Here is a 20,377-nt window from a genome sequence, read left to right on the forward strand (position 1 = left end):
AGGGGGCGCAGGCCGGGCTGAGGAACCTTCCCACCCCCAGTGCATGAATGTTGTGCACTGGACCTCTAGTAAATAAATAAAACAAGCAGCCACAGTGTGTGTTTGCTTCACACAGGATTTCCTGTATCCATGATAGTTCAACATACAGAACCCACACAGGGAGAATGAAGAGCAGGCTTCATTATACTCAGAATTGTGTATCCCATTTATTTATTCATATATATAATTTAATGTTAACTTTTTCTTTTTAATCATCACAGAGAATATGTTTTTTTCATTGATTTTTTTAGAGAGAAAGGAAGGGAGAGAGAGAAGGGAGAAACATCAATGCGAGAGAGAACCATTGATTGGTTGCCTCCTGATGCCCCTGACTAAGGATCAAACCCGCAACCTCAGCGTGTGCCCTGACCAGGAATGAACCTGAAACCTTTTGGTGTATGGGACTATGGGACCATGCTCCAACCAACTGAGCCATCCAGACAAGGCTGGTTTTATCCTTTTTTATATATTTATTTTTTTGCTAATACTCACCCAAGGATATTTTTTTAGAGAGTGGAAGGAAGAGAGAGAGAGAGAGAGAGAGAGAGAGAGAGAGATCCATGTGAGAGAGACACATTGATTGGTTGTCTCTTGCACCTGTCCTGACTGGGGCTGGCAATTGAACCTGCAACCCAGGTACCTGCCCTTGACCAGGAATCAAACCTACAATCCTTGTTAGCATGGGACGATGCTCTAACCACTGATCACACTGGCCAGGACTGGTTTTAACTTTTAAGATGACATAAGTATCTCTTTCCTGATGGATTATCCAAAGTTAAAATGAAATTTATTATGTCTTATACAAGTCAAACCAAAAACATCTATAATTGTTCTAAGATTAAATATAACATGTTGGATCAAAATGCCATGAATATATGAAAACTGAGAGTTACAAGGGAAGTGGTTTGGCAAACTTAGTGTAGCACCAAGTACTCCTCCTCCAGTTCCTCATCTTCAAGGACTACTTTTTTTAAAAGGCACAAAAACAAGAAGTTCACAGGATGTCTTACATAGAAACCTCTGTATTTCAGAAATTATTCAGACTTGCTTTTAAAAAATAAAGCTACAAACTCTACATATTATATGAAAGTTTAACTTTTCTCTAGAAGATGCTTGGTATAGACTCTAGTTCAAAATAAAACTTACAAAAAGCCCTTTATGCTGAAAAATGGATTTGTTCAGCTCAAAGATTAAAGTGTGAAATATAACTAAGCTTAAATATAAACAGCGGGTTTTTTTAAGAGAATTTTTAAAGGTGAAAAACAGAAAGAGATCATAATGTGTACATACTGTTGTTTTAGTAAGATATATAACTACTATGAGAGAAAGAATTTGAAGAAATAGGATGCACAGTAATTCAATACAAAAAAGGAATGCCCTATATCAATCAAGTATACAGCAGGAAAGGGTTAAGGAAGAAATACATATTAAAAAACCAGAAATGTATTTGAAGCAACACATTAACATTTTAAAACAGCTTTCATAACCACTTAAATAATTATTTTAAATTTGGGGTTTCAGAAATATAGTTTTTATTTCTCCTGTTTTTAGTGAATGATAAAATAAATGTGACCCACTCAGGTCATAGCTATGTTAAAAAAGAAAAATTAGAGATGGGAAAATATGGCTTAATAAACATTCTTGCTTCTGTGATTCTGCTCAAAATGTGTTCTGATCCTCTAAGAATCTGTTTAGGAGATAATGGTTGCCGTCCTTCCTAAGCTCATACCTGTTTTAAAGGCTGGATTCAAAATATGCTTGCCGATGTGAAACTCCTGAAGCAGTCCTTACGTTGTTTCAGTTGCATCCATATTAAACACAAAGGCATTTTTAGAAAGGAATTTTCTTATGGAATGCTACTAATTAAAAATGGACATTTTATTTTTTTTTAAGAAATTAAAATCCTGGAAGAAAACAAGGAATTGGAAAATGCTTTGAAAAATATCCAGCTGCCTAAAGAGGAAATAAAGAAACTTGAAGTGGATGGAATTAGTAAGATCTTTTAAAAACTTCTCATTTATAGATAAGAATTTGAGCACTTATCTTGCTTTTAAAAAATGATACCGTAAATACTATAGTCCAAATCTGACATTATTACTGGATCTTAATTAAAACAATCTTGCTGTAACAAGTTACAGTTTTACAAAATATTTTTAATATGCTTGTAAATAGGGTTGATGTTATACTTTTCTATAGTCCTATTTCAAGGCTGATTTTTTTTAAAGAGCTTATCTAATTTTAATTATAGAATGTGTGTTTCTAATAAACCAATTACTCAAGATTTCTAGCAATTCATAAATTAAACAAAAATATGTAAAAATCTATTTAAAACATTTTCTGGATTCTCAACAATTTACTAATGACAAATTGATTTTATGTTATATATGTTATTAAAGGAAATAAATAATACTGTGAGTATAGTGTAATAAAGATTTCTCTCTCTTTTTTCCCCCTAAGCTTTATGGTACAAGATGATTTTTCCTCCTCAATTTGACAGATCAAAGAAGTATCCCTTGCTAATTCAAGTGTATGTAATATTTTCTTTGGTGTAAAAATTATTTACTGAAAATATGTTGGATTAAACACACATTTATGAGATAGAATGAACCACTCTCTTTAGTAAGATTTCCTATTGATGCTGTTTTTATATATTCCTCCACTAATAAGAGTAAATAAAATATGGCTATTTAAATAGATTGAGGAAGTTTTAAGATTTTAGATGGACTTGCTTGCATTTGCTGTGTTGAATTTCCTTTGTATGGCAAATTGCCGAATGTGTCAGAATACCTTTGAGATAAATTGCAGCCAAAAAAAAATATTGTAAATCATCTTAGCATCTTATGTAATTGAGTTAGAAATGAAATAAGGGAATGGAATACATTTAGTGGAATAACACCCAAAATCAGTGCTGACCTACACACAATTTGCTTAAAACACCATGCATTTTTTTTAGTATATCTTATGTCTGCTTTTAGCAAGTGGCAGGTGGCAGAAATGACGAAAAACCCACACATATTCCTTGAAATGCCAACCCTAGATGTATCCGTTTTGGGGAATAGGAGAGGCTGTGTCCCAAAACAACTTCCTCATAGCAAACCTCTGGGGAAAATCCTGGTCCTCTCTTGGTTTTGAGCCAGTTCTAATGCCACTGTTATTGAAATCTTATCACACAAATGTACTGGGAAGTACTAAAGGCAATTCTTGGCCATGATGGGAAGTTGAGTTTTACAAAGGAATCAGAGATTCTATGTTTTCTTTCCTGTAGGTATGGTGGCCCCTGCAGTCAGAGTGTAAGGTCTGTATTTGCTATTAGTTGGATATCTTATCTTGCAAGTAAGGAAGGAATAGTCATTGCCTTGGTGGATGGTAGAGGAACAGCTTTCCAAGGTGACAAACACCTGCATGCAGTGTATCGAAAGCTGGGTGTGTATGAAGTTGAGGACCAGATCACAGCTGTCAGGTGAGCACCGGTCATTCAGGCAGAAATTGATGTGCGACAAAAGTCATGCAATTACTATCAGGTTTCTCATGCTTAATGGCTTAATTCTTTTTTGCCTATTTTTATAATGTCTAGTTTTCCAACTTCATCTAAAGCTACCATTAATCTTAAAGGGATATTTTTGTCCAAGATGAGAAAAATATTCTTCATAGAAGAGAGCTGATAAATGTGTAGAAAAGTGATTCATAGAGATAGTGACAAATACTCTCTTTCGATGTTTGTTATTCTTATATCCTTTCATTTATTAACATGCTTCGCAATAGCAGAAAATTGTGTATAATTCTAGGGATGGTCTGTGGGAAACCAAACAGCTGAATTTGCCAAGTATTGTGGATTCTAACTCACACATTTAGGAGTTGGTCAAGATTTCATCAGCACTCTATACCTATAGATGTTAAACATTTATTTGTAATAAACCAGCTGTGAAGCATGGTTGTACTAGCATAAAAGTGTTTCCTTATTTTCATTTGAAAAAAGTTCATTTACATTACAGAAATTATATTATGAAAACATTTAGAGAAAAGACAGGTTTATGACCTGAGTCCTTCTTCTCAACTACATTCTCAACCACAATTTATGGATCAATCATCTTTTCCTTAAAAAAAAAGAAAACCACACAAGTTATAGTCATCGATATTGTTGCTTATTTGAAAACACTGTTCAGGATTTTTCTGGATATTTCTCTATAGTTGTTGGGTTTCTATTATTATTGGTGTGAGTAGATGAAGGTAGACAATAGTAGTTTATAAATGTAAAAGCAAACACAGGCTGACGGCACTCTTAGTCACACTGTGTCACACCAAATAGCAATTTAGAAAATTCATTAGTACATTTCTTTGATCATCTTAATGTTATTAATAGTCATTGATTTCATTCAGCATATACAACACAGATTGTATTTTACATCTAGGAGCCAGGCCCAGACAACACTTTTCTGCATTTTGTCTGTAATCAAAGCAGAAAAGTTTAGACTCAAAAGTAATTATTTTTTAAAATAGAAAAGTAATCATAACCCATATGTTTTCCAATTTTTCTTCCATTCTGTGAACAGTAATACACACAAAAAATTTGATTAAAAACAGACTCTGAGTAAAATCTTACAAATCAGTAAGTAGATTATCAAATAACACTTCACAATCTGTAGGGCATCATTCATGCCTACGTTGTAGGAAGTTCCATCTTTCTTATGAATCCAGATTTTTTACCTTTCTGCTATTAACCTTGGGAGAGTCTTCTGCCTGATGGAGAGAAATAGAAGAGATAGTTCAAAGAAAAACTCCACAGGGAGATAAGACTATGGTGTACCTTACCGGGAATATTAATACAATTGTCAGAATTATAGACCTAATTCTTTTCACACTTCAGTTCAAATCTATTTGTATTTAAACCATGCTATAAACACCAATGACAGGTAATCCTGGGACCACATCAAAAGATAGAGATGTAAATTATGCCTCACTTGTAATCAATTAGATATTTCCCAAAATTCATAGAGCTAAAAAGTGGTTTGTTTTGGCATTGGTTAAAAAACAATCCCATGATCATCATTTTATCACCACAACCTACCAATAACAACAAAATTTGACATTATATTTTTGTACATTTATTTGCCACCAAAAATGTAGCATTCAAATTTAAGAATACCCCAAGAAACAACACAGATAGCTTCTTAATGTGTCCCTTGGATGGAATGGAAATGTAAACCTGAAGCCTATGTAGAAACCTTAAAAAAGGTTGTTCTTTCTGGTGTTCAACATACAGCACAAGAAGCCAAAAAGTCTACTGCTTTTCACTCTAACATAAATAAATGTCTTTGGCATTTAGAATTGCAGGTGAACCAACCAGTGGCAGTAATTGGCTACCTTTATCTCCAGGGAACTATTTTTAGAATGGAACCTAAAGAAGTTCTCCTGCTACAGATCAGGCATATGTTCACTCATTTACTCAACAAAATCAACTATTACTATATGCCATTGAAATACACTCTGTATAAAAATGTGCAGTTTACAATCTCTAGTCTCAATGTACTTACAATCTTTGTAAAGTGGTTAAACTACCTACACTCTAAAGAGACAGCACTGCTGTTCAATAAAACTTTCAGTAAACACCCTAGTGAACAAGAGATAGCTACGTGGTCCACACCAAGGACATACGCCACAGTGAAGATGCCAGTTGGGGCTGGCCTTGGCTTTGCTTGAAACTGTTGTTCTGCATAAGTGACAGGGAAGACTTGGAACCCAATGATTTGCAAAAACAAAGGCTAAAAAGAATAGATTTATAATGATAATCCTGGAATAACTCAACCACAGGTTCCCCAAGAAGTGTTTTAGGAATCTGACACTGAATGTCTGACCTAGGGAACTGGGATCACAATCCCTCTGTGGTAGCCCTCAAATTACCTCCCCCCAAAAGAATGAAATTTGACCCTGTGAATCTCTTATAAAATTCAATCTGGCTAAATTTTTACATACTAAAAGAAAATCATATGTATATGCTTGGAAACAACAGTAAATTCTAGTCAGGGTCAAAAAAGAGATTCAAACAAAGAAAAGCAAGGGGGCGGGGGGAGACGTTTAAAAAGAAAATGCGTAACCTCACAACTTTTGACTCCACAAAGGAAATCTTTCAAAGGAGATGCTTGTGAGGTCAAAGAATAAGTAAAACTGGAACCTGCTTTCTTCGAGCTTCTCTGCAAATGTTACATATGTGAGAGCCAAAAATTCTGGTAGATATAGAGTCAATTCTGCTCATTTGGGATATATTCGGCATTTTTTACATTCCCACAATTTGGAAATTTTATATAACTTGAGGTTAATAATAAAGGAAGAATTATGGAATAAAATATATCATATTATTATACTTGGTATCAATAAGAGCATTTCTAAAATAGAATAATAATTGATCACTAGAATTCCAAGTTGACCTTTGGTCTAGGGCTATTTTTTATGAGAGAAAAGTTGTAAAGTTCAGTCCAGCATCCCAAATTAGAAAAACATGCTTTTTCATTTGTTACTAACATTTTGTTGATTTAACCACATTATCAACAGTGTTTCTGATAACCCTTCTGGAAGCTCTTTAGAATTTGGAGGTACGTTTTATAGAGCCTTGTTGGTCCCAAAGTGCTCATATTATCTAGGCAACCTTTAACCTAGTCCTGCCACATTAAGTGTTAATGTTTCATTTCCATGTTAACTATTGCGCTATCACTTCCTATGAACGTCATCATTTCAGAATACACCTAGGAAGGGAGCTATTAAAAATTTCCTGTTCCCATGTATCACCTGTTATTTGCTTTTACCCCAGATGCAAGGTTATATGATTGCTAGCTTCTGGGAGATCATAAAAATCACGATTGGTTTTATTGCTCAGAACTGTCTTCAAGCAGTAGTGGCAAGCTTACTTTTTTAACAAAGGAAGTAAACCTTTTCTTTTTTCATTGGACTTTTGAAGTTGGAGGAAGAATTGCCAAAATGCCACCATTGGCTGCACATTTTCTCTGCTTTACCATGAACGGCATCCGCCCAGGTAGCAATTTTCCATTTGCTACTGCATTTCCTCCCTGTGCACGCCTCAGTGTCCCTCAAATTCGGTGTTGGGTAAGCTGTGACTGACAGGGCTTCTCCCCATCTGTTTGTCCCGGGCATGTACCCAACTCCTCTACGCACTGGCGATGCACACGTCGAATCAATGCAATGAGCAACATGGTCACGGTAGAGAAGCTCAGTGTTTCAACTAATGAAAATCACTCCATCCTGCCTTCCGAGAAGAGCCAGAAAGAGCACTAACATAGCTGAGAGGAACAAAAAAATATGTGTTTTTCTGGGGGCATGTCTGTCACTCTGTCTCCTCCTCTCCTCCCCATTAATGTTGCATCCTGGCCTCTGCAATGGCTCGTCCAGTTTGCCTTTTTCTCCCTCTGCTTCTGTTTCTCTGAGAGTTTCCTGAGTTTTTATCACACCATTCCCGAAATAAATCACAACTTCTCTGGAACACCAGCCCTCAAGGGAGCATGGGATAAATTAGCCTAAGAAAACATTGTGTGTGTGTGTGTGTGTGTGTGTGTGTGTGTGTGTGTGTGCGCGCCAACCTTGCAAAGTTACATTTCTGAGGGCTTCCCATGACTTTTAAAGGTTGCCCTTCAGCATGCCCCTTGTTCCTAAGGAGAGATTTATTTTCAAAATAGTTTTCAAATAGAGGCTCTTCTGTGATGGAGCTCAACTGAACCACGTCCATGTGCTTAAAGATACACATCATTGTTGATACCATGATAAACTGAGGGTACTGAAGTATGAAATGGGAGAGAGTTGGATATTTTCCCATGGATGGCTGTGACCAAAAATGAGATGGTGATTATCATTAGCATCTAAGCAAACAAGGGCATGATAAAATAAATAAAATTTTAAAACGCAACAACAAAAATATTATTTTCAAAAGCTGGGGATTTGGAAATATGGCCCTAGTCATTGTGCCACTACCCCTTGTATTACTGTGAGCCTGTCTCTTAACCTCTCTGAGTTGCACATAACTCACCCACACAATTAGGTTATAAGGCCTTCCGGCCCTGAAAAGCACTACTTGATAGATGTACATCGGAGTCTAGAGGATCCTCTTATCTTTTGAAGAAAACATGATAATATTCTTTTAATTATTTGTAAATGCAGCCTGATTATGCATGTGTTTAAACAAAGAAAATGTAGCACTTCTATTAAGTTTTTGAATTAAATATGCTTGTGTAATGAAGTAAATGTCATGTGTACACACTTAAAATTCTAAAAATTTGTTTCTTTTACTTTAGAAAATTCATAGAAATGGGTTTCATTGATGAAAAAAGAATAGCCATATGGGGCTGGGTGAGTTGTTTTATATGTTTTATGCTTGTTATTCAGTTCAGCAATCATTTTCTAAATTGTTCGCTTATAAGATTTCTCATGAAATGTTAATGTTGAAACATAATTTAATCTGTCAATGAAAACAATTTTAATAATCTGGGCTTCAAAGTGATGGCTATAATTGTTTGTTTCTTTTTTCCACCAATCGTTTCATTTCTTCCCTGTATAGCAAATTAACTCATGATTAACGCATTTCTACTTAATTTTTTGGTATTATATTATATTTTACTGGACTGATCCGTATTTATCTGAGGTTGAATTCCCTTTGTCATATTCAGGTTAATACATATCTTTTGTTTCATGTTTAATCATTTCATTGTTATGAAAATCTAAGTTAAAGTTTGAAATTATAGAAACATTCAGAATATAAATTCCCTAGAATCTTTTTTATCCAGGTCATATCTTATTTGATTTAGGGGCAGAGGGGTAATAAAAATTTTTACCAAACCTAATGTTAATTTGTGCTAGCTACAGGTCCTGGCAATAATTTCCCATCTCTAAGGAACTGTGCTGGTCTTTAAAAGGAAGTAGCAAAAGTTATCAGTTATGGGAAATGAAGCCACTAAAAAGTTTAGAGAAATATTGCAAAGGATTTAATTTGCCCACTATAAATTATGATAATTACTCTTCAAGAAAGATTTCCTATTTCACTTTTTGGTCTGAATTTGTACATTTGCAAGTCAATTTGCAGCCATTTGTGCTTGCGTTGTTTTTCTTGGCTGTTTTCTGTGAGAGCGGCCTGCACACGATGGAGGGAATGAAACCCAATATTGAAGGGAATCTGCAGAATTCAGCGCAAGTCTCAGCTCAGTGACCAGATGAAGAGCTGTTGTGATTTTGTGGAAAGTTGTTATTTCAGGCCATTTGGTGCTTCTTAAAACCATCAAATGTTAAGTATCTAAACAGAATGGGACTCAAATGGTGTAAATAAATAAAATACTTTATAGTGAAATATTTCAGATAAGACCCATCCTACCATCCATTTTTATGAAGTTTTCTAAAGTAAAGCTTTGAAAGATTCAAATTTCAAGCTGAATACTCACATATAATCATTAACATTTCTTAGAATTTTACTATGCTTTTATTGTAGGCTTTGAAATAACTATAAAGTAAAACTTTTAATTTCATTTCTGGAACATTCTAACTATTAATTTGGTAGAGAACCATCTATGTGGGATGATTTTAGGAACCCACTCATCACCCAAAAATACATCCACATCAGTCTGAAATTCTTTAATAAGAGATTTTCACCATGTCTGTGCAATGCTTCTGGAAGAAATTGTATATTAGGGCCCTTTACTGCTTACTCTCCAACATGGCAGTGATTGTGAGGTAAACCCTGAAAGCATGTGTGGGAGAAGAAATGAGTAAACTGCTAAGGGATATAACACTTGAGCAGCCCCTAAAATCAGCAGGAAGACCTGGGAGTTCATGAAGGAAAAAGACCTTAACACTGTACTGGTTTTGTTAGTTCTTTAAGTTTAAGACCAATTCATGTTTATTAATCCATCCATCTTATCGTTGACTCATTCATTCTTCCTTCCATGTACAAAAAAGTTAGTGGATCTCAACTAGATCCTCTATTAGGTTCTTTAGAGGATGAAGTTAGTTAGAGATGAGTAAGTTATCTCCCTGGACCTCTAGTAGAGAACACAGAGAGTAAGAAAAGAATTGCTCAGGAAACGTTCCAAGTGTTGGGAGAGATAAAACTTGTGGAGAACACCAGGGAGAAGAGTGGTTAATTCTGGCTGTGAGAGCTCAGGAGAGACTCAGAAATGAGGTAGCATCAGAGCTTGATGAAAAGAAGTTAGTGAAGGGGCATTCCAGGCAGAGTGAAGACAACATTGCCCAGGTCCTAAGGTAACAAAGAGTATGGCCTATGGGAGGGGGACCCTGAGTTCGTTAGGAATGCCCAAAATTTTATAAATATAAGGTGTATGATGAATAAGGTGTAGGTGCATCTGAGTAGATAGGTAGCCATGAACCTGAAGTCCTTTTAGGCCACATAAAGGAGAATGGGCTTTATCCATGGCTCTGTGACAGGTTTCTCTTCTCATTTTCCTATGTCTCTATGGTCATTACAATCCACTCATTCTTTAATTTTTGGTGTTTTCTCTGGGTCTGAGCTTGGTTCTCACCGTTCTTCATTTCCTTGGGGAAACCCATGTGGTTTCAAGGATAATGACAAGTGCCAGATCCCTGCCACTAACCCGCTTCTCTCTTCTGAGTTCCACCTTTCAAATACCTGCTGATCACCTCTTGAAAATGTCATGAAGGGGCCTCACGCTTAACTTGCTCAAGCTAAGCTTGTAGTAGTCTACTTTAAAACACGTCCTCATCTTTATTAAGGACCCCACCACACACGTAGTCATCCAAGTCATTAAGTTCAGAGCTGTTTTCAACTTTCCCTGCTCCCTGACTCCAAACAGTCTTGGTTAGTAAATTCAGTCAATTCTACCTTCAAACATTGAAATCTTTTATCATCCCCACTGACATTGCCATAGTTCTTCATGTTATTTAGGCCAGAGCTTCTCAAATTTGGGCTGCATGTGTATCACCTGGAGAACTTGTTAAACCCAGTTTCCAGGGCCTTACTACCTGAGATGGTGATTCAGTACTCCAGGTGGAAGCCTGGGGGTTGAATTTCTAACAGGATCTCAGGTAAGGCTGATTCTTTTGGTCTATGGTCCATAGGTTGTGTGGTACCAGTTTAACTATTCCAATTGTTTGTGTGGTACCAGTTTAACTATTCTTAACTAGCCTCACTGCTTTGGACTCACAAGCTTTAATATTTCTAATGAGGTTATTGTTACAAAGCACAACTCTTAACAAGTTGCTTTTCTACTTATATATTTCATAGAGTTCACTCTATTACATTGACCTCACTCTAGTGCCCAAACATATTTCCTTGCATGCGAGGTCCTTGACAAACTGGATGCAGCCTAATTTTCCAGTCTCATCTCTCTTCACTTTTCCCTGCACCTGTTTAATAGTTTGATTTATGTCTGTTTTTCCTAGTTCCAGTGATTTTGTTAGTTCTGTTCCCTACACCTGTCCACTCTTTTCTTCTATTCCCCATCTATTCCTCAACCCACAATGGATAATTCTGACTTTTTCTTTAAGACCTAACTCACATATGACATGTTTTGTGCTCCAGTAGATCTTTGTACTGCTCTTATAGGAATTACAATGTTTTGTCTGTCTCTTGGTTTTTCCCATAAGAATGTAAGCTCATCAAGGGAATGGACTTTGTCTTTTATTTAGCTTTCTTTTTCAAATGCTTAGCACAATGCTTGACCATGTCACACATCGATGATGTTGTTTATACTGAATTTAACCGTGTAAGTCAATCTTTCCTCAAATGTGTTCTATTAGTGACAAGAAACTTTTCAAGAAAAGGTCCCCTGGTCTAATAATTTGGTAAATCATAAATTCTAAATAATAGAGCCTATAGGCTTTAGGAAAGGAGTAGTAAAGAATCCTGTTAGCCCTAGCCAGTTTGGCTCCGTGGATAGAGCCTCGGCCTGCAGACTGAAGGGTCCCAGGTTCAATTCCAGTCAGAGGCACAAGTCTGGGTTGTGGGGTCAATCCCCAGAAGGGGGTGTGCAGGAGGCAGCCAATGAATGATTCTCTTTCATTATTGATGTTTCTATCTCTCTATCTCTCCCCCTTCCTCTCTGAAATCAATAAAAATATATTTAAAATATATGAAAAAAGAATGCTGTTAAATTTTGTGTAATACAGTATTACCAAAAAGTATTTATCTGAGAAGTGCTCTGGAACTCAATAGAGGGTGGAATTGGTGTATCAGAAAGATTCTGGCTACAAAGTAAAGAATGGTCTGTGGTGCGGGGAGGGAGTGGGCTAAGGAGTGAGGCAACAAGTAATACTGGCAACCAATACGAAGGGCCTGAATTTAGGCAGCGAAGTAGGGGGAGTGAAGAGGTCATAGCTCTGAGTGCTCTTCTATGGTATGGGAAATTGGAGAGGGAGGAGAGGAAGACACTGAGAATGACCATGAGGGTTATCTGGCTATTATTGTGTTCCATATTTGGGAAAGAACTTTCTGATTTCACAAAGTGTTAGGCATGTTAACGGTCTGAGAAATGTACTATAGCTAACCACACAACATTTTTTGAAGTCAATTGGTTAACAAGCTGCAAATCCTGTTTCCTTCCCCTATCCAGATTAAGAAGAGGAGAGGAGGAATTTTTATCTTACCCTTTCATTTTTTTTCTGGCTCACACAAACCGGAGTCCAGTCCTGGTTTTAGCTACTTGTTATCCACTATGCCCTCAGTACTGTGCCTAGGAAGTGCCTGTTGTGACAGAGGTGTTTAACTGGGCAGTTTTGCCCCTCAGATGACATCTGTCACTGTCTGGAGAGATTTTGGTTGTTACAACTGGGGTGGTACTACTGGCATCTAGTGAAGAGATGCCAGGGATGCTGTTAACTATCCCACAATGCACAGACAGATCCCACAAAAAAAGATCTGTCCAGCCCCAAGTGTCAACAGCACTGAGGTTGCAAAACCCTGGTTTATGGAACAAAACTTGGAGCAATTATTTTCTGATGGTTTGAAGAACAGTGGGGGGTTTGCCTAAATTATTAGAATAACAACCTCATTTATGGGATTTGCTTTGTTAATATAGGCCTAGCCAGGTGGTGTTGAATAAGCATTAGTGCATGATTTAATCTTAGTTCCTTTCTCTTCCAGTGACTAATTATAAGCGATTTGAATTGCTATGTGTGATCAACGATGTAAAAGTAGGACAAATGCACCTCTAATGAGACTACATTAGATTCTAAACTTAAAGCTCCCCACGGCATTTGCTCTAGAGTAGGGATGCAGAGAAAGTAGCATGGGTTGTAGAGCCAGGTGTCCTGGGCTGATATCAGCTCTGCTGCTTACTGAACATATATCTCCTCTAAGTTGACTCTGAGCCTCAAGTTTCCTCATCAGGAAATTCAGCAATAATTTCTTCACCACTGGGAAGGTTAGATGAATTAATAGGGAAGTCATATATTAAACCAATATATCCCTTCTGTGTTTTAGGTCATATTCCCAGTGCTGGGGATATGTTCATTAACGAGACAGATAAAAATCTCTACCTTTCTGGAGTTGGGAATGGTTGAAATACAATAAGCAAGATAAATAAGTAAAATATTTAGGTTATTAAAATGACGTTAAGCGCGCTGGAGGAAAGAAAAATCAAGAAAGAAGCATGGTGTGCAGGGCTGATTGGTTTTTCAGATTAGTAGGACAGGTGAGCCATGCTGATTTCTGGGGTAAGAGTATTCTAGGCAGAGAGTGGCATCATTTGCAAATGTCCTGGGGCTAGATCACGTTTGGAGAGTTCAAAGAGCATGAAGATGGGCGGTGAGCAAGGGGGAGGTGGGAGGTGGGAGGTGGGAGGTGGGAAAAGGGAGACATTGTGTGGGACCACAAAGACCTTTGCAATACATTGGCCATACAAACATTAGCTCATTGTTATTGCCTGTAGGGAAAATGTTCCAATGTGCATTATAGTTCACATAAGAATATTCCACAAACCCCTAAAAATTCTGTGCCCTTCTAAAAATGTTTTAAAGGCATCCTTCATTTAAGCAAAATGGCAAGGCGTCTAAGTGCAAAGGACAAACTTCTAGAATTCTCATGGCCAATCTGCTCCGTGGGTTCTTTTCTTGTGGCAGCCACCCACTCTGCCTTGGAGCCCCACCCATGGGAGAGCAGAAAAAAGTTAACTCTGGTGTTTTTTTCTCCTCTTCCTTTGTACAGAGGAATCAGCTTAGCGAGGCTGCCTGAGAATTTAAAGTATACCTTCTTTTGTTGTGCTGCCACTATAGCTATGTTCTTGCACATTCTTAGAGACAGTTTGTATTCATCCTGAAAACATGGACATTTTATTTAGATACAGCACTATTATCTAATCCCTGAGTAGATACAGATTAAGGATTTCTAAGATTTTGAAGAGCAATGTTCAAAAACCTTTTGCTCTATGCAAATGCTTTCAATTTTTCATCTCACGCCATGCTATTTCCTGTTCTGGAGCATAGACGAGGAGAGGCAGGGCCCAGCCTTGTTATTTGCAGTGAACACACTTCCCCAATAAAACCATAAGCAACAATGAACTTAAGCTTGCTCTACTCTCATTTGAACCTACAATTAAGAAGGAAGGAAAGATCTTCTGTTTCAATAATACTTGTTGCTAACCTACTCATCAAAACAAAACATTTGGGTATTAGAGGTGAAAGCTTGAACTTGATAGTGATTTTCACTTACCAAAATGATTTTGCAGTCCAAGTGTTTCTCCTGTTTTTAAAATATATTTCCCCTATTGTAACATGTTTTCGTTTTTCTCCATGTAGAACAACAAGAGCCCATGGTAGAATCAGAACTGCCTCTTTTATTCTGTGTTTCAGAGTCAAGGGTCTCAGTAAAACTCCCGGCAGCTGGAAACATAAAACTGTAAACTAGGTAGAGAGTTCGGTCTTTAACTATTGCATTCAGCAAGATTGCTTAGCTTGTTCCCCCATTTCACGTGTTTTGTGGATTAAGATTAGGCCCCTGGCACTTTCCTGCTGCCATTGTTACATTTGTCTGTCCGTCTGGCCATCTGTCTTGCTCTGTAGAGTTCTCACTCTCACTCTTTCACTCTCTCTAAAGACAGACTTTTCTGTACCAAAAGGGGGTAGGATCTCTCCTGACTTGAGGGAAATGATTCCCGGAAATTTGTGGCAATAATATTTTAATAATATTTGTGGTACGTCCTTAGTTGGAGGCTTACACTGTCCTCTTACGTCTTGTGGGGATGTCCCAGCACTGGGGCAAGAATAGCACCAAGACTCGCTTCCTAATCTAGCACGCACACACGTGTGTGTGTGTGTGTGTGTGTGTGTGTGTGTGTGTGTGTGTGTGTAGGGGGTGTTTCATGCTCTAGAACACTGCTCAATCCATGTTCCCAGGAGAAGTACCACTCCCAGCTGTGCATGCAGATTAGGGAGAGATGTGACCTTATGGTGATGCTATGCTTCTTTCTTCATTTTTTAGAAAAAGGTTCATGCTTCTGAGCGACATGGACAGACAGCTCCTTCTGCTCTTAGAGTCCCTTTTCTGAATTACCTATTGATTCTTAGGGAATAAAAGTGATGAAAGCTAAACCTGCTCTTGACTCTGAAATTTGTATTTCCATGTGTATTTCTTTGTTTTTCTGTTATATTTGTGAGAGGGTGTGTAAAAATGTTTAAAACACTGTGGCTTTCCCTTCTTTGAGCTGCCTTGCCAGAAATCCTTAATTCAGAATATGTAACAGGACATTATACACAGCCCCTGGCCATGTCTTAAACAATCTAGAAGGTTCTTATGTCATTACCTTGTTGTTCTGTTATGTAAATTAGTAAATACACAGACACAAGCTCTGCCTCACAGGACTTTTGCAAACTATGGGAAGTAGCTTGCATTTACATTTTGGGAATAATCTTTTTTGGTGCATTTCTTTTAAGTCAAATCCTGTTTTTGCTGTAGCAAAGCCCTGGTTGGAAAAATATAGAAGAGAGAGGGGAAAAAAAGAAATGTTTTCAGAAAAATTACAATTATATCTTTTAAACTGCTCCTACCATGTTCTGATCAACATGCCAAGTATTTGTCATTTACTAGGGATGAAATTAGTCACGTCTGGTGGGGCTTGCTGCCAAGGGTGTAAGGTAGACATTTAACCTACCCTATCCATGTTCCCCAGCTCCCATCAGCACTTATTGTGAGTAAAGTTACTGTAAAAATATGGAGGAGAATTCCTGAAAGGAAATGTGGGACTAACTCATACCAATGTCTCCACAGTCCTACGGTGGTTATGTTTCATCACTGGCCCTTGCGTCCGGAACTGGTCTTTTCAAATGTGGGATAGCGGTAGCTCCAGTCTCCAGCTGGGAATATTATGGTATGGAAACATTTCATAAACATTGCTGCGAAAGCATTTAACACATAATTACTCTATATTTGAGGTTGCTAGGAAAACAAATTATGCAGTAAAATTTACCCCAGCATCACCGGGGAAATACAATGTATAAACAAGATTATTTATATGATTCAATATAATCGTGTTGTAACAATTTAAGACATTTTAGAGTGGGGAGGACTTTTCCAAAATCCAATATATCTTCTTCTCTCAATAAATATTGCTCCTCCTGCTGAACCAAACCTTTAAAATCAGAGCGAATTGTGTTTCTGCAGACACAGTTGCAGCATAGCTGGCTTCTAAGCACATCCTATACCAAGTCCGATGAAGGCCAAGTAATTCATCTCTACACCACAATCTGCAGCTTCCAGCTCCATTGCTTCAGAGATCAGAGCAATAACTATCTGTTCAAAAATTACACCTCTCCTGCTGCCTGTTTTTTATGATTCATATCAATGCAGATGACTATTTGGAATTAACTCTAATAATTTTACAAAAATGAGCTCTCATCAGACGTTCGTCCCCGTGTTGGGGTAGCAATGAGACAGTTGTGACTTGTAGGGAATCCTTATTCAGGAAAAAAAAAATAATGTATATGTGTGCTGGGGGACAGATGTCTATCCCAGATTATTTAAGACACAAAGGAGAGTAATACAGGTGACTACATGTGTGGTTTCTTTTAAATAAAATGAGGTCATTCCATGGGGTCATTTCTAGCTCAACATTCCCTCAAGGGACACACTTTGGGTAGAAGTGGAGAAGCTAAGAATCAACCTTTTCTAATGATAGATGCTCCCGTTTCCATACTCTCCTCCTCCATTCCCTCGCCAGCCCGACGGAGGGAAATTGTAGAGCAACAGCCTTGGGTGGAGCATCGCAGTAAAGAACAGCAAGAGCCTTCCTGAGCAGCTGCACATGGGAGAGCTGAGGAGCAGTTATCAAACCAGGGGGTCTCATGGGTCAATGAAACGATACATACCCTATGCAAACAGCATCTTCTTATAATTTTATAGCATCTATCTACACGGAGCGATTCATGGGTCTCCCGACAAAGGATGATAATCTGGAGCACTATAAAGTAAGAATCTTTTGTGATATTTAGGTCATTAATTTCTTTCAGATGTGCACAATAATTTTAACGCTGTCATTTAGAGTTTTCACTTTTGCTGGGTCCCCAAAGAAGTATGATGATCTTTTGTTTGCTGTAAAACACCTCACTAGAAAGGAATTTACTCCTTTCGGATTTTAATCTTTCTTTTTCCACCCTCCCCCCCACCCCCAACCCCTCCACAGCTTGAGCAGGCATCATTTATGCCTAAGGTCTCACTCATATGTAACATATGACACATAAACTTTCAGTTTTTCAAACCAAGAATCAGATGGAGGTAATGCAAATGATGAAGAAAATGTGTTGCTCTGACTCTTAAATATTTATCAACCAAAGCAATACATAATTTCAGTATTGGTGCTAAGTCCATTGCACAATGATTTAGCTGGTTTTCTATTAGAACTTGCAGCAACTAAAATGTTAATTTTTCCTCTTTTCCAGAATTCAACTGTGATGGCAAGAGCAGAATATTTCAGAAATGTAGACTATCTTCTCATCCACGGAACAGCAGATGGTGAGGTTTAAGCAAGACTCTTACACATAAAAATACTGAGCCAGCATCACTTTGTTTAAGAAACATTAAGCATCCTCCTATGCCTGTGCTCAGGGTCAGTACCTAAGAGTCAGGGGCATTTCCATAAACGAGTGTGATTCCGCACTGCTGACAATGTCAACGGCATGACTAGATAATTGTCGGTGTTCATTTCCAGGCAGTACATTGTCACTCTGCGCTTTCTGGTATTTAACAGCACTTTAACTCTCTCTCTTTGTTGCAGATAATGTGCACTTTCAAAACTCAGCACAGATTGCTAAAGCTCTGGTTAATGCACAAGTGGATTTCCAGGCAATGGTACCTAATTTCCTTTCACTCATGTTCACGGCCTTAGACCCCTAAGCTAAAAGGAGGAATCTTACTTTTAATTCTTAATTGTTTTTTTTTTTACAAAACCTGACAAACAGGCGGAAGGGTAGAGTAGGCATAACATTAACAAATGAATCTTGATCTTTTGTTAACTCCCTGAAGGACACTAGGCAAGTCCTGGCCCCTCTGGTGGTCCCAGTTGAGTCCTGTATAAAATAAAGGCTTCCACAAGATTAGATTATCTAGCTCACACATCCAATAGTTTTGTGATCCTATATGCCAGGAGTCCCTGCAAAACCTGGGAGTCCCAAAGCAGCTAGAAGATTCTGTTTATTCTCTAAGAAGCAAGCGCAGGAAGTTATCAGACACGCCGAGGCTCCCTGAAGTCATGCCGCTCCACTCATTAGAGGATCCTTTCTTCCATGTGTCCTCAGCCCCTGGCACAGATGTGGCCAACACAGGACTCCCGTTTTCACTGAGTGAAGGACCGAATGAGCTCATTGTAAAATCCAGGTTTTGGATTTTAAAATTGTAAAATGAGGAATGGGAAATGAAAACAGAGGAAAATAAAATAAAAACCAACGCAAGACAGACAATCCCTAATGCCTATCCTTCCCCTTCTTAGGAAGCCTAAATTATTCCTCACTTGCTTATATATTGAACAGAATCCAGAAAAGGAAACCCCCACCTTTTGGAAATTTGTTGTGTGTGGGTTTTTTAAATAATGTACTAAAGGTGAGGTGAGATTTTCCCAGTCTTTTTTTTTTAATATATTTTTATTGATTTCAGAGGAAAAGAGAGAGGGATAGATAAAAACATCAATGATGAGAGATAATCATTGATCGGCTGCCTGCTGCATGCCCCACACTGGGGAGCAAGCCCGAAACCTGGGCATGTGCCTTGACTGGGAATCGAACCATGACCTCCTGGTTCAGAGGTCAATGCTCAACCACTGAGCAACACTGGCTGGACTAGTTGTTGTTGTTTTTTTTATTGTCACCTCCCAAGGTGAATTAAACTTCTAAGTTCATAGTATTACATCACCACCACTAGCCGCTTTTATTTAGTGAAAATAATCTTACCAACATCTCTCCTACAATAAAGTTTAAATCTATGGTATCATATTTCTGGTTTTGAAAATGATACTATTTTTAACTCCTATAAAGGATGTTTATGTTGATACGTGTAGTGGATTTTCTGCCACAGAGAGGAATTAGAGTCAGAGACTAAAAGCCTCATGGGATGTCTGCGCTCAAAGGAACCTGAGGGAAAATCAGATCCAAGCCTCTCATTTTACAAATGAGGAAACCAAGCTCCAGACAAGCAAAGCAATGGACCCAGCACCTGAGCTCTGGGATTCGTGTCTCCTGACCCCGGGACGCTGGCCATTGGCAACACTTAGCCACAGAGATCTAAACTGTAGTTTAAAGTAGACAAAACTGTAGTGAAGGTTAACAGATCTTTCAATCGTTCCACTCCAAATGCTTACATTTGTGTATTCGAGTGTTCTTAGGTAGAATTTCAACTAAAATATTAGAAAAGTTAGCCAGGTCCTAGAGCCTGAAAAGGTCACAGCATTGTGTGGCTGCAGGACTAAGGCGGCTTCTTCCTTTTGTGTTTCAGTGGTACTCTGACCAGAACCATGGCATATCCGGCCTGTCCATAAAGCACTTGTACACCCACATGACCCACTTCCTGAAGCAATGCTTTTCTTTGTCAGACTGAACACGGTGCCGATACAAGCCTGTATCACCATCTGAACACGTCAGATAAATGCCTCAGACTGTTTGCTTGTGTTACTCTTTATGCTGTTAAGTGTTGGTATAAACAAACAAGTGAATGTTGTTCGAATGGCTGGCCAAAAATTAGGTGGACTCGGGGGTTCAATGGAAATATTGTTTACATTTCTCTGTCACTCTGTGGAAGGAGAGAAAAGGGAGCCGGGCCTTTTGCTTCAGACACCGTATTGTATCACCTGTTTTGGGGGAAATAAAGTCAGAAGTTCCGATGCTATTATCTTGTCTG

At 38.0% G+C, this 20,377-nt stretch overlaps 1 protein-coding gene across 1 annotated transcript in view; it reads left to right on the top strand.

The window, feature by feature from the left end:
- Positions 1-20,365, top strand: part of LOC118661972 (fibroblast activation protein alpha) — a 71,036-nt gene extending 50,671 nt beyond the window's left edge. Inside the window, 9 exon segments of the mRNA XM_036320534.1 lie at positions 1,933-2,031; positions 2,497-2,566; positions 3,305-3,499; positions 8,334-8,388; positions 16,265-16,364; positions 17,396-17,460; positions 17,932-18,004; positions 18,267-18,340; positions 19,976-20,365. Coding sequence (XP_036176427.1) covers positions 1,933-2,031; positions 2,497-2,566; positions 3,305-3,499; positions 8,334-8,388; positions 16,265-16,364; positions 17,396-17,460; positions 17,932-18,004; positions 18,267-18,340; positions 19,976-20,077 — 833 coding nt within the window. The 3' untranslated portion in view covers positions 20,078-20,365.
- The last annotated feature ends 12 nt before the right edge of the window (positions 20,366-20,377 follow it).

Source organism: Myotis myotis, unplaced genomic scaffold, assembly GCF_014108235.1.
Source record: "Myotis myotis isolate mMyoMyo1 unplaced genomic scaffold, mMyoMyo1.p scaffold_m19_p_8, whole genome shotgun sequence".
NCBI lineage: Eukaryota > Metazoa > Chordata > Mammalia > Chiroptera > Vespertilionidae > Myotis > Myotis myotis.